This window comes from Bemisia tabaci, chromosome 6 (genome assembly GCF_918797505.1).
Source record: "Bemisia tabaci chromosome 6, PGI_BMITA_v3".
Taxonomy (NCBI): Eukaryota; Metazoa; Arthropoda; class Insecta; order Hemiptera; family Aleyrodidae; genus Bemisia; species Bemisia tabaci.
In genome coordinates, this window is record NC_092798.1 from 39,874,119 (window position 1) to 39,888,972 (window position 14,854).

General features: G+C 40.0%; 2 protein-coding genes across 8 annotated transcripts in view; one reads left to right on the forward strand and one right to left on the reverse strand.

The window, feature by feature from the left end:
• Nucleotides 1-514: 514 nt before the first annotated feature.
• The window catches only part of LOC109036447 (uncharacterized), a 41,192-nt gene continuing 26,852 nt past the window's right edge, over nucleotides 515-14,854 (reverse strand). For 5 of the 7 annotated variants that reach the window (XM_072302030.1, XM_019050658.2, XM_072302031.1 and 2 more), the window contains 2 exons: nucleotides 6,187-6,514; nucleotides 515-3,913 (listed from right to left, as the gene is read on the reverse strand). In XM_072302030.1, the coding sequence (XP_072158131.1) occupies nucleotides 2,337-3,913; nucleotides 6,187-6,514 (1,905 nt within the window). In that variant the 3' untranslated portion in view covers nucleotides 515-2,336. Of the gene's footprint in view, nucleotides 3,914-6,186; nucleotides 6,515-6,854; nucleotides 9,460-14,854 lie in introns of those variants that run through there. The other 2 variants (XR_011900126.1, XR_011900127.1) reach the window with 1 other exon arrangement.
• Nucleotides 9,518-14,848, forward strand: LOC140224916 (uncharacterized). Its single transcript, XM_072302037.1, has 2 exons — nucleotides 9,518-10,922; nucleotides 14,663-14,848. Exons 1-2 carry the CDS (start codon nucleotides 9,735-9,737, stop codon nucleotides 14,750-14,752), a joined length of 1,278 nt encoding a protein of 425 aa, XP_072158138.1. The 5' UTR covers nucleotides 9,518-9,734; the 3' UTR covers nucleotides 14,753-14,848.

Consider the following 14,854-nt stretch of genomic DNA (forward strand, 5'->3'; position numbering starts at 1 on the left):
AGCCTCCAAGAAGTCCGTCTTGTCGATGTATGCTGGGGATTCCACCACTTCACTGAATTTTGAGGTTTGGATGTTGATGCTTTTTTTATTTTTGACCGGACTGCCCTGAAATACATGCAAAAGTGGGTTAGAATCCTGATAACTAGCAAAATTTCAGGAAGAACCATGGTTTTGATTTAGTAGGTTTACCTACTAAATCAAAACCGTTGGGTTACCTTTTTACCTTTGGGTTTTAATCAGATTCTGCAACGTAGAAGCTGCTAGTTTCACATCAGGGGCCGCCCACAAATTACGTAATACTAAATTATTAAAATTATGCACTTTTTCAGCATTTTGACACCCTCCCTCCCTTTTCCTTGTAACTATTTTGTGACGTAAAAAAAAATGGCGAAACGATCTCGTCAACCCCTCCCCCTCCCCCCTCCAGAGCGTTACGTAATTCAGGGACGGCCCCTTTGATCGCATAGTACTTCTTTATTGGTAGGAAATTTCAGTTAATAATTATGAATGCATTAGAATAATCCCTTGTGCACTTATTTTATTTTAGGTTGTCATACATATATGGAAATTTCAAAACAATATAATACTATTATCATCAATAGCAATTAAAAACAGAAAAAAGTGGGAAAACATCAAGTATGAATATATTGAAAATCAAAATGAGGGAAAAAACAAAACATCAGCATAGTATCGGAATTAACAATCCAATTTATAACAAAGTTACCGAAATTATAATTATTACAGGATAATTTAATTCAAGAGAGATCTCCAAATAAAAATATAATTAAATACACTTATGTATTTTTAAACATTGGCAAACGAGATACGTGGTTGCGGACTTACACCGTCAGTATACTCCACTAATCGATTGATCTGCCGTTTAAACCTATGGAAAAGAATCGATAAACAGGGTGCTGCACCTAACACCTCAATATAAGCGATTCTTTATCCCAACTTTAAATGGGAAGATATCGATTATCGGCCATTCACGCCTTACAGCCACCTCCATCTATAAATAAGCAGCGAGGAACATTGGGGCTAGTAAAATCAAGACATTTTCACAATGACAATAAGAATAAGACACCTAAAATTGCACCTTCTTCCAGCGGGCGGTTGAATTTGAAGGGTACCCAGGGGCGTAGCTAGGAAATTTCTCTGGGGAGGGCCATGGGACCACTTCTCGTGGTGAAGAGAGCGGGGGGTGAGGAATGGAGGATCCCGTTTTTCTGGGGGGGGGGGCAGGTTCCCCCCCCAGGACCCCCCTAGCTACGCCCATGAGGGTACCGATTGTGCCCTTCAAACTCTCCTTCGAGAGCCCCGAGGGAATTGGACCACTAGTAGTGAAAGTGCAGCTGCGTTGTAGATCTCATCATCGACAACGTTACAACTTTAGGGTTGCATACCCTTGAATATTTTGTCTCTATTTTCTTATTTTTATTCATTGGCGGATCCAGCAAATTGGCAATATTGTCCTTTCTCCATTTAAAACTATGGAAATGTATCAATCCTTGGAGGGGCCAGGCCGCCAGGTGCTCTGACAAGAATCGATTATTTCGCATAGGTTTAAATGGAGGAAATACGGTTTTGCCAAATTCCTGGACCCGCCTCTGTTTTTATTCGAATATGCACCTTGAGAAAAATTGCAAGCACCCTCATTCTTTATAATATGCAAAGTGGACAGCTGCTGAGCAGAAATAGATAGGTACTTTTAGACATTTTTATCATTTTGTCTGAGCTCTTGCACTAATTTATATCAATCTTGGTGAACATCGTTCTTAGCAATTAGCTCAAGTCCTTCTTTTACAGCAAACGTAAATTTGTATTTCTCTCTCGACTTTTTCCAGTTTTTCCGCAGTCTAACAGAATTCATTAATGATTGTTGAATCAACACTCTATTTAATGTATGATAGCCTGCATGAGCAGGTTGAACGTTTCTCAGTCCTCTATAATTCTACAATATTAAACTTATAAAAAGAACGCGCGCTAAGTTGGGTGACAGGTTGGTCATCAGTGTAGGGCAATGGAGGAAACTTTCTTTCACAGACTTTTACTGAGTTTCTGACGCACCATTGGCGGATCCAGCAAATTGGCAACATTGTTACTCTCCGTTTAAACCTATGGAAATGTATCGATCCTTGGAGTGGACAGGTGCTCCGACAAGAATCGATTATTTAACATAGGTTTAAATGTAGGGAATCCAGTGTTGCCAAACGCAGGATCCCCCTCTGTGACACACGTTCTCACGCTGTGTCTTCAGCACAAAAGGGACACTCATCTTTCAAACGAAACCTAACCTCGTGACGGAGCCTTGTGTTTTTTCGTTGGAAAGAACAACTTCAAAATTTGTTCCATTTTTCACGAGCTTCCCTCGCAACTTGTTCCTTTTTAATCTGTAACTGTTTGCTCTGGTCGAGTTGAGTACTATTATACAGATAATTAAGCCTGCAAATCTCATCATCACAACCCATTTTCACCAACACATTCACCGTCCCACTTTTAGGTATATTCTGTATCTCCTCCAACTGGAAATCATTTACAACGTCACTTAAAACTTGATCCGATGCCGTCGATTTTTCATCCGACTCAACTTTCATGAAAAACCCTACAGCTGGAGCATCCTTAGCTCGGACAGCGAATACCAGGTCAAAATTTGGCCTTCCTCTATCCAAATCTGCATCATTTGGGCCTAATTTCACGTAAGGCACGTTGAATTGCGTTGGCGGACGTAATAAGTGTACCCGAAGCGCGTGAGCTAAAGTTACGTCTGATGTCTGGTTTGCACGTTCAGATGTCATGAGTAGTGTAGCTAAAGCGGTCGCAAACCTACGCATGGTCTCCTGAGACTCACTGACTCCGAAAATCGCTTCGAATAATTCCAGTCGGAAATTTTCATCTCCATTGAGAGGGGTTTCAGCCACAACCGTCTTATACAACAGCTTCGAGATGTAGTCTTCCACCTCCAGGTTTGGAACCTTGAGTATTTGATACTCTTTGCGTGGACTAGAGCGTGGTCTGTAAACTCTACCCGTACGGTTCAGGTAACCAAGATCTACCAAAAACTCGACAAGGTGAAGGAGCGCCTCATCGGTACATACCGACGCCTCCACCGGGAAGGCAAGTCTTTGCAGGCTCTTTAGACTTCTCATAGCTTGAGGAAAGACCTCCAAGTGAGAACTGAAATTGGCAGGTGTAATCTCACACCCAACAAAACACTCCAAAATCTTCGGACCGAAACAATCTGGAGCAAACGCCATTTTAAAGGTGTCCAGTGACCCCAGCTCGGTCCAGAGAGGCTGGAATTTTTTCCTACCCCAATTCATATACTTCATGACAGAGTAAAGATTGAACTTGTCACCGTAGCCACCGTACCACGCTTTCATTTGAGACATTCGATTCAAGAAAGAGGGCTTTTTGTATACCACCGTTTCGAGTATGTCCTCTGTGACACCCTCATACTGTTTCCCGAACCAGTGGTTGAATTTTGAGCCACCAGGTGGCAGAAGTACGCATGTCATCAGCATTCGGCCTGACGGTTCGTTTTCGTCGATCAGAATGTCTAACACGTCCACTTTTTCGTCGAGTTCTTGCTCCGGGTCGAAGATGACCTCTCGGAGTCTTGCGTCCACGTTGTCGGCCAGTGTGATTGCGTCTTTTTGGAATTGCTGCCTCAGGAGTCTTTTCAGGAGGGCGACACCCTGTCGCGGCGTGACGTCATGGGTTGAAGAGTTCGGGTAGAGGAACTTCCTCACGTTCATCTTGTCCTCCGCTGAAATCATCGATGAGTTGATGAGGTAAGCGTGATCCTCGAACGCCGATCTGAGAGTGTTGTTGAGGAGATGGCGTAAGAAGCCTGCCTCGCTGTGCGTTTTGACTCCTTTCGTATCAAAGTCCAGCCAGATAACTGGATATTCACCTGGATTAGGAAAAGTAGTTATTAATTAAAGTTTTGGAATTGTACGCGGAATGTTCACTAAAATTATTTGAAAATTTTAAAGACCACAAAAAAAATAAAAATTATCATTTCTGAAAATTACTTCCAGGAAAAAAGGTTTCTTAATCTTTAGTACAAAGATCGCTCTCAATAACGAGAGACCAGCCGATTTCCTCGCCATGGAAAATTTCTCGTTATAGCGATAGTCTATCAGAAAAAGACAGACAAACCCCGGCATTAAATGACTCACTAGACTAAGATACCATTCAGGGCTGAAAAATCTCTCTACGATTCCTCGATCTTAGGATTGCAAACTTGCGTTGTGCTTGTGCATTGATCGGAAATGGCGTGCACTCCATTATGTCCGGTTCCGAGAAATCACGAATTTTCAACGATTGAACGCGCAATGCGTGAAGTATTCCTACAGTCTTGTAGGCGCTAGCGCTGCATTTGGCGCAATGCGTGAAGTATTCCTACAGTCTTGTAGGCGTTAATATGCGTCCCGCGCCGACCGCACTGTATTTGGCACGATTAATTTAACTCGAGGAGTCAGTATTTTTTCAACTAGTTACTACCACTAGGTTTTTGAACACTCTGCATGGATTACTGTAATTTAAAATGATAAAAAAAATTACAACAAATCTAAATAATTTTCTTGTGTTTATTTACAAACGGTTAATACCATGCCCACACCTCTCGTAAAACTACGCTCTAATTGTATATTTTATTCGCGCGTTTTTAAGTGCTAATAATAACATTACAAATAGCTAATCTTTGTTTAAACAATATCAGTGTAATCCCAAAAAGTAAGCCATTAACTCATCAATCGGTTGAATGTGGTGTGTCACAGGTCCTGAAATCCCTGTAACTTCATTTTTCTTAAACATTCAAATTTGAATTCTGAGTAGTCATTTTGGATGGCTGAATTCTGTTCATTGTTCATCTTTTTAGTCCTATCATCCAGCCATCACCCATAAAGTTCATGACTAGACTTGCAACTGATAGATCCACTGATTCAAGGGTAATTCTCTGGTATTGCTACTATTCCTGTCACACGAGTTTTTCTGGCACACATATCAATCAACAGAGTTCAGGTTAATTATTTTTAATGCAGAATAACTTTCTGCGTCATACATATACTCGGAAAACACCATAGAACTTAACATCTGTTTCCTAGCAGGTAGAGAAGGGCAGAAAATCTGAACTCTGTCCCTATCACGCAACTGAGGTTCCGCAATTCAAACGGCTGCAGGGTGCTGGAGACCGAAGCTATTAGCTATTAGCCTAACCTATTTTTTCGATCCCCCCCCCTTTCCATCAGCCACATTTTTTTTCAATTTTTCGATAGCAAAGGCAACTCCATTTATTCATTTCACATGCATCAGTTTTTTTTTTTTTTTTTTTTTTTTTTTTTTTTTTTTTTTTTACATGTCTGTACTTACTCTTTTTACAAATCAATACTTACCTTTTGTTCCCGGTCTTATCGCTACTAATACGTACTTTGAATTCTCCGCTACTTACCTGAAAAAGAGAAAGCAAAATCAATTAGATTCCTCCCTTACATTTTACTTCGTTAGTCGTGACAGAAATACCTTTTTTATCATTCATCGACTTCATCAACTTGTAAACTTTTTGAATTTCGTTTCTTCCTTGCTCTATCAAAGCTATTCAACGCGTTTATTTCTTTATCAGAGCTACGGCCGGTTCCATTCCGTCTTGTTAATTTGAATTTTTGCCCACCCTCACTGATAAATTTGATTCACTTAGCTCCCTTTGACTCTGAACGAATTTATTAATCTCTTATCAATTTCAGATTTACTTTATCTAGTCAGCTACTTAATCTCTTCCATCTCTGTAATTTCGTCGCGTGGCTTCTTACTCCCGACCTACTTCTCAAATCACTTTCATTTGCACCTTTTGTTTATATTCCATCTTCCCTTTATTACTTTCCAATTGTCCACACTCTCGTCAACACGTCATTCCTCATGCTCTATTTCTTTTGGATCTTTTTGGATCTTCTCGGTTTCATTTTCCCCGCGAAGTGGTGTGGACCCAGCGCGATTTCTCCACTTTTTTACATACAGTGATCGGGCCACTTTTTAGTGTTTTTCCTCATTCATTAGCTTACATTGATATCCATAAGACCGCCGTAAAGAAGAAACAGCCAACTTACATCACGAAATCATGAGCATGGACTTCACCATAAATACGTTAAAGTTGAAATTTTTTGAATAAAAAGATGACTTTATGCTCACCGAAGTTTTTCGCGAAAAGCGGCCGGTCTCTGAACACGTCCAAGAATTGGTTCTTGTTGGGAACCTTGGTCGCGAAAGTCTTGTAGCTCTTGTGCGAGAGTTTGTCCGTCTCTTTCGTGCCGTTGTGGGAGGCGTCAATCTCCAGGAAGCGGCGGATCATGTCCAAGTTCGTCGTTTTGCCGAATCCGCGTTTAGTCTGGAGTATCATCTGTTGCGGACCCGTGCCATGGAGGAAGTCCCTGATGAGCCGTGTTTTGTCCACGAAAAATACTGTCTCCTTGAGCTCTGCGAAACTCAACTGGCGTAAGTGTAGATCGTCGATGGACATCTACGGCCGAAAAATGACGCGCGGTATGAGCGAAAACAGAGAAAAAAAATCAACTTTGCTTTAACTTCCGCCGGATGTAGTGGAATGTGGGAAAAAGTGTCACCTAGTAGAGGAAAAATGTGCAAAAGCACAGGAAAAATGCACAGGAAAAAAAAGCCGGCTGTACCCAAGTGCGGATTGGAAGGGTAAAGCAAAATCAGGTGCTGAGGTGCAGATTTTAGTGTTCAGCGAATTACTTTTCCGAAGTGCAGTGCAATGTGCTAGAGATATACGTCGACGGTGTAAGTCGGCAATCACATAACTCGGTTTCTGACGGCCCAGACTTCCTGTCATACTTTACTTTTTAAACGGAAAACTACTCAACGGCAATTCTTTAAAACCGTCGTGATTTTTCTTCTCTGTGCGGAGGAAATTCTGCAAAAACTTCAAGAGATGATGTCAATCCTTTCTCCTTTAAAAGCATAACACAGAGGCGAAGATTTTCAGACACCGCCAACGAGATATGTGATTGCGGACTTACGCCGTCGACATATTGTTATATTGCTTCTGTGTTACACTACGCCTGAAATGGAATAATAAAGTAGAATTCCAGCCCAGGTTACTCAAAGGCATCTGCGTGGATTTTATGAATTTCCTCCCAATTTTCCAATACATACGAATCGATGGTGAAATTGGGAAAAGACAGTATATGTCTCATCTTGCGACGTTGAAGAACATTTTTCAATGTAACTTTTTCTAGGTCATAACTCATCGCCAAACGCTGTGCGAGACTCAGATTTAAATAATTATTTGTGTGAATGACTAACATTCACGTGAAAATTTTGGAAACGCCGCAATGTAGGTACGCATCTTTCCAGTTTTCCTACCGATTTGTGTGAAAAAAAGACCCGCTTCGTGGCAAAACGGGTCAATCACATGACACACTCCGCGGTCAAAAAAAGCTCTTAGCTGCCATATCTGGCTCCTCTTTGATCTAGTCGGAAAGTTGCTCAATAAAGACTTAAAGTGCAACGCGCTCACAACAAACGCAGCGCGCCTTCGTTTTTTTTGCATATGCAATCTATACGACTTTTGAGAAGGAATAGTTGTATGATTTGATGCATTGTCATTAACATTGTGCACGGAGAGAAAAATTTCGTGCGTGGGACCCGAAGTTGAGGTCATATGGATCCCTGAAGTTTTCGGATCACGTATATAAAAACTTGAGGTCCAGCTGCTGAAGTTCGAGTCAGACATCTGAAGTACTTCGATATATACCGAAGGGTTCGGGTCACACATCTGAAGTTCTGCGGTACCTACCGAAGTACCTAGATGTCTGACCCGAACTTCGGCAGTTCGACCTCAAGTTTTCGGATGCGTGATCAGGAAACTTCACAGATCCATATGACCTCAACATCGGGTCCCATGCACGAAGTTTTTTTCTCCGTGTGTCACACTGACACTGAGTACTTTAAAGAGGACTTTTCTGCCGTCCAAAGTTAAAAGGCCGTCATTCCATTCAAACATTTTTCGGTTTTTCTCTGACGAAATGTTTTTCATGAAAGCGAACAAATATTCACCCTTCGCTTTTTTCAGTCGACTCTGGCATACCATTGAGGACTCAATGAAAAAATGAAGCCTTTTGCCACCTGAGTTTTCTTGTATAACAGCAGTATGTGCGGAAGAAAAATAGAAAATCTGGAATTGAGTTACGGTGTGTTTGCTTTGGACGCGGGCAGTTTTGTTCTCTTTTCATCATCAAAACCACCATTGATATTCGTTTTCAAACACCATCAGAAAATCTACTATCTTCTTTCAATCTATTAGCTGTGCAAAATATTCCGCAGGAAGGAAGGAACAGCTAAAGCAACAATTCACAATAGATCTGTTGCAAACTGACGCTAACGTTGGAAAAAAATAAGTTTTTACTTGTATTTTATTTCTAAATAATGACTGTAAAATCACAATGAGCGCATCGGAATTTCTTAACTCGCAATTTGAGTTAGTCACTCACGTATTTTTTAGTTCCTTGCTTCAAATAGTATACCTGGGCAAAGACATTGATACAGGCTAGGTACCTCGGTCTCAAAACTCAACGCTAAACTCATAATGACCACCGTCATTTGACGTTGTTTCTCAATTGAGAGAAATTAAGTAACAAACATACATTTCTCTCATCTAAACACAATTTTTACAACATAAGGGAAAATATATTAAATGAGGAACGTTTTCCGTGTACCTTGATTTTAATTGAGTACCTGTGTCAAACGACGATGGTCATCTTGAGTTTTCTGTGGAGTTGTAAGACTGGATTGACTCGACTGTATTCAACTAGTAACCGTATATTTTTGCTGGAGTGTAAATTCCATCAACCTCTCCAATTAAGAATCAGTAAGTTTGGGAGTGTAGCCTTTTGACTCATTTCTAAAACGATGGGTACACGGACTTTATGTCCACTTTTTTTACGTCCACAGACTTTTTGTCCACAATTTTTACGTCCACAGCAGTTCTAAAGCCCACACTATTGTTAAGTCCATTACTTAAACGTCCACTAAGTTAAGTCCACAAATGTAAAGTCCACTAAAATCAAATTCAAGCGTCATATTTTAGTCCGTATGTAAAATTATATCGACAAAATCGAAATGAGAAAATTAAGAGAGAATGGTGTTGTTGTCGTAACTCATATTTTAAATGAAATGTTAATTTCTTCTTTTGATTCATCTTTTCAAATTGTTTGGTAAATACTTGGTTTCATTTCTATCCTTGAAATTTTCGATGTAAAATATGCCTTAATTGTACTATTTTTTTTTAAATGAAATCAATTACTTCATTTTAAAAACATTTACATTTTTAAAACGTGGTAAATATTTGTAAAACCTTTTCCAAGCAACGGCATCGATATGAATCTCAATGAGCCGTAGTTGTGATGAAAGAAACTATTCAAAAATTAATGAAAGAGGAAAAAACTAAGATGTATTGTCCCGTCTCGTGTCGCCCCCTAGCGGCGAACAACGCAACCTCACAGTGTGTGTGCGCATCGTCATCGTAGTCCATATGTCGCGATCCGATCATGTTCGATTTGTCTGAATAAACCATGTTTCTTTGCTCAGTCAATCAGTCAATTGTCATTGTCATTGTCCTTCTTCACACTCAACATTACATGGCGCAGTCGTTCGCGGTCGCGAGTTTAAAGTAATCGTCCGTGAAGCCGAAACGAAAAGCGTGAGTGTCAATCCACGTGATGGCGTCGAGCCTAAAACCGCCAAAGCCGCTCGTGCTTACTGGAAACCTATCCCAAAACTGGAGAACGTTCAGACAGGAATTTGAGCTCTATCTGACGGCCTCTGGCCAACGAAAACGCAAAAGTGGCGAAAAAGTAGCTTTGCTTCTTCACATTATTGGTGCCGAGTCTCGTGAAGTGTACTACACGCTGGGAAGCACAGGCACTGAAGATGAAAGTGAGGGTGAGGAAACGCTCGAAACATTGTATGATAAGTTCGAGAAATATTGTAATCCCAAGAAGAACATCCTCCACGCACGTTCCCTGTTCTACTCACGAAACCAAAAGGTAGGGGAATCCTTCGACAGTTTTTATAATGACCTCAAAAAACTGGCTAAAGATAGCGAGTTTGAAAGCATCAAAAGTAGTCTGAGAGACCGTCTAGTATTTGGCTCAAACGACACTGTCATTCAAGCAAAACTGATCAAAGCTGGTGATGTTTCTCTAGAAGATACTGTAGAGCGTTTAAGGATTGCGGAAATCACGAGACGCCAAACCTCTGAAGCCCTCGCCAAACCGCAAGAAGTTGCTGCGGTAGAAGCTCAAAAACCTGTGTATCGCAAGTCGTACCCTAAGTCTCCAAAGCCTGGTACAAAGTATCAACCCAAGACGCAAACCCCTGATCAACAGTCTCACGCTACAGGTGAACTCAAGAAGATCGATTGTAAATGGTGTGGCAAGCAACATGTGCGGGATAAGTCGCTGTGTCCAGCCCAAGGCAAGACGTGTACCCGCTGTAAAAAGCTCAATCATCTGGCAGAAGTTTGCAGAAGTAAACAAGTTGCGGAAGTTCGAGTAGAGCCAAGCAGTGCATCGAGTTCTCAGAACAGTGACTTTGAGGAGTACTATTGCAGTGACGTCAGCCTCATAGAGACTATCAGTGCAAGAGCCCCGATCCAGTGCAGTGCGGAGTCAGTCGCCTCGAGTAATACAGGTTGGCTACACAGTCTTAAAGTGAATAATATTGTAATTAATTTCAAGCTAGATACTGGCGCTTGTGTTAATATTTTGCCAATGTATTTATTCAAAAAAATCTGTGTCCAGGAAGCTAAACTCGGGCATCCGGAAATCCGTTTGAATAAGGAAATGTGTAACTTAAAGGCGTACAATAATACTCCCATTGAGATAAATGGATCCACAGTGTTAAAGGTAAATCTTAACAACAATTGTTACTCTGAGAAATTCATAATAGTTAAAGATGATTTAACCCCAATTATAGGTTTAGACACCCTTGAAAGATTAGGTTTTATCAAAATGTCGTTAACCTCTAAAATGGGAATATCCGAAAGTGTTAACCCTCTACTGCATCGCGTAGCCATATGGCAACAGCAATTATTTAATTCGTAGTAAATTCAGGAATGCTCATATTGGTACCCTGTGTGGATTATAGGGAACTCAACCGCATTACCAACCTAAAAAAAATTGTGGTGGGGGGAACTGAAGCTGCCAAATCAACTAAATAATCATGTTTTTCCAACGGGACCATTTTTGAGGAGTAGCCGCGAGGAGCCCAACTTTGAAGGATGTTTTGAATGACTTGGCTTGCCTTCAGAGACGGGGGAAAAATCACAGTAATGGCCCATACGGTCTAAATTGAAAATTTCCTGGTCCGATGATAATAAAAACAATTTAAATATTATTTTCGGCTCAAAAACGGCAAGATGCCATATGGCAACAACATACCGGCAAACTTCTGGCCCAACACTTTTCCTGTTGCCATATGGCAACAACATACTGGCTCCGACGCAATCATGTGTCGTGCTGTCCAAAAACGGAGCTTACAATTCATCATTAGATGCTTTTTGAATTTGGTAATGTTAGAAGAATCAAAAAAACTTTTTTTCTTAGTTTTTTTTTCCAAAAGTCCCGCACAAGAGTTATGCCCTGGCATCACCATTCCACTCCTGCACTGTATGTTGTTGCCATATGGAAACAAGTGGATACTCTGGCAAGAAATTACTACATGTTGTTGCCGTATGGCAATGAGCTTTTTTAAGCTTCAAAAGTTAAAGAAAAAATTGAAATTTCAAAAAAAGCTCAAAGACGTGTCTTTTTAATTACATTTTACTATAACATATATTTTTTTCATCAAAATCGGCGTCGCAAAAAAATTCCATGCAGTAGAGGGTTAATGCTATAAACGATGTTGCTAAAAAGCAGATTATTGAGAAATATATCAAGTGTTTCCAAGGTGTCGGAAAGTACAAAGATTTGTATGCGCTGAAAATCAAATCAAATGCAAACCCACCTGTCCCACAGCCACCAAATCGTGTACCTCTGAAACGGCAGGGAGCTCTGAAAGAGGAATTAGATAGGTTAGTTCAAATTGATATTCTTGGTGTCGCCCGCGAACCGTCCGAATGGGTCAACAAGTTGGTTATTGTTGAAAAAACTGACAAATCCTTACGCTTATGTCTAGACCCTCAGAAGCTCAATGAAGCTTTACTTAGAGATTACTTTGAAATCCCTACACCAGAACAGATTTTTGCAAGAGTTAAAGGCTCTAAATTTTTCTCGGTGTTAGATTTAAAAGATTCATTCTGGCACATCGCTCTAACCCCTGACAGTTACAAGTACACACATTTTGCAACAATGTATGGTTGTTATTATTTTAAGCGTTTACCCTTTGGTTTAAATGTATCTGCCGAAATATCACAAAGATATAATAGTAAAGCCTTTGGTGATATTCCCGGAGTTGAAGTGTTCATTGATGATATTTTAATACATACTGCTACAGACGAAGAACATGACAAAGTAGTAGATCTAGTTTTTCAAAGAGCAGAGGAACAAAATGCCAAGTTCAATGTGAGAAAATTTATTTATAAACAACAACAGGTTAAATATGTCGGGCAGATGTTGATTGACGGTACGATTCAACCTGACCCAGAAAAGGTGCAAGCTCTTTTAGAGTATGACATCCCTAAATGTCAGAAAGATGTTAGACGTCTACTAGGTTTCGCTAATTATTTAAGGGACTATATCCCAAATTTTGCTGAGCTTACAAATCCTCTCAGACAATTAATTAAGAAAAATGTCCACTTCATATGGGAAGATAAAATTCATGGTGAGTGTGTCCAGAAATTGCTCAAAATTCTTACTAGCCATCCGGTTTTAGAAACCTATGACCCAAATAATTGTGTAACAATACAAACGGATAGTAGCAAATCTGGTATTGGATCAGTCCTAATGCAAAATAACAAGCCTGTTTGTTATGCCTCTAAATCTTTAACCAATGCTGAATTAAATTATGGTCAAATTGACAAGGAATTTTTAGCAATTCTGTTCAGCTGCAAGCGTTTCCATTATTAATATATATGGTAAAAATGATGTAACTATCCAAACTGATCACAAACCACTTGTACCAATTATGAAAAAGCCCATTGATAAAATCACGTCTTCTCGTTTGAGAAGTATTAAGTTAAAACTTAGTTTGTACAATTTCAGACTTGTTTATGTGCCAGGGTCCAAATTGTTAATTGCTGATGCAATCAGTCGGGCTTGTTCTAATGCTGAAAATTACCCGGTTGATTCCGAATTGGATTTAGTCATTCACTCGATTAACATGTCAGATGAAAAATTAAACATATTTGTTCTGGAAACTGACAAGGATCCAATATTGTCCAAAATTAAAATGTACTGTTTAAAAGGCTGGCCAAAATCGTTGGCTAATATAGATCATGAGGTGAAAATATATTGTGACCTAAAAAGCGGTATTTGCGTAGAGAATAATTTAGTTTGTCTAGAGAATCGCATTGTTGTCCCACTTGCATTGCGAGAAGTGATTCTTAATGATGTTCACAGTTCAGGCCATTTTGGTATTGTTAAGACAAGAGCCAGAGCAAACACCTTATTTTTTTGGCCGGGCATGTCTGTCCAAATCGAAAACTTTGTTAAAAAATGTGAGGTTTGTGAAAAATTTTCGCGCAAAGAACCGAAGCAGCCTTTACTTCAGGAACCTCCGCAAACACTGCCTTTCCATAAGGTCGCCTCAGATATTTTAGAGTTCTCAGCATCCAATTATTTGGTCCTTATTGACTACTACTCTAAATGGATCGAGCTAATAAAACTTCCTTCAAAAACAGCTCAAGCTGTCATACATGTACTAAAACCTATTTTTGCCACTCATGGCATTCCAACTATCTTTAGAGCGGACAATATGCCGTATGATTCTATGGAGTTTCGAGACTTCAGTTATAGCTATAATTTTAAACTTGTTACCAGCTCACCCCTGTACCCCAAAAGTAATGGACTAGCCGAAAAGGCAGTAGGTATTTGCAAACAAATGCTAAAAAAAGCACAAGATTTAGAGTTAGACATCTACACTTTGTTAATGGAATACCGGAACACACCAGTTCTGAATTCAAAATTTTCTCCAACCCAACTGTTATTTAGCCGCCTAACAAAAACCACCCTCCCCATTTCGGATAGACTCCTAGAACCGAAAATTGTTCAAAATTTCCAACAAATCCAAAAACAAAATGATGTTCGTAACAAAAGGAACTACGACAAAAATGTATCCCACAACAATGAAAAATTTTTTGAACCCAATCAAAACATAGCCCTTCATGATGGTACCAAATGGGGTCCAGCAAAAATTATCAAACCTTCAGGCGAGCCTCGCTCCTATTTAATAGAAGAGCCGAATAATTCCATTAAGAGAAGGAACACAAGTTTTCTAAAGAAATCCGCGGCTACACGCTCAGAGCCAGCTGCTCCGCCCTCTCATATTAATGCACCTCGCCCTAAGCGGGAAATAAAAAAACCAGGTACGCTCAAAGATTTTGACCTCAAGTAAAAACTGTAATCATTATGTAATTTTTTTTTTTTCTTTCCCTCGGTCAAAGGGTGAAAGTTGTTTAGCATCTAGTTTTACTTAGTTTTATTTTCAGGAGAAAAGGGAGATGTATTGTCCCGTCTCGTGTCGCCCCCTAGCGGCGAACAACGCAACCTCACAGTGTGTGTGCGCATCGTCATCGTAGTCCATATGTCGCGATCCGATCATGTTCGATTTGTCTGAATAAACCATGTTTCTTTGCTCAGTCAATCAGTCAATTGTCATTGTCATTGTCCTTCTTCACACT

Bases quoted from the DNA above. Each gene is read 5' to 3' on its own strand.
- LOC140224916 (XM_072302037.1), top strand. From the start codon at position 9,735: ATGGCGTCGAGCCTAAAACCGCCAAAGCCGCTCGTGCTTACTGGAAAC. The intron at 10,923-14,662 runs GTAAATCTTAAC...TTTTATTTTCAG, and splicing joins ATGGATCCACAGTGTTAAAG to GAGAAAAGGGAGATGTATTG.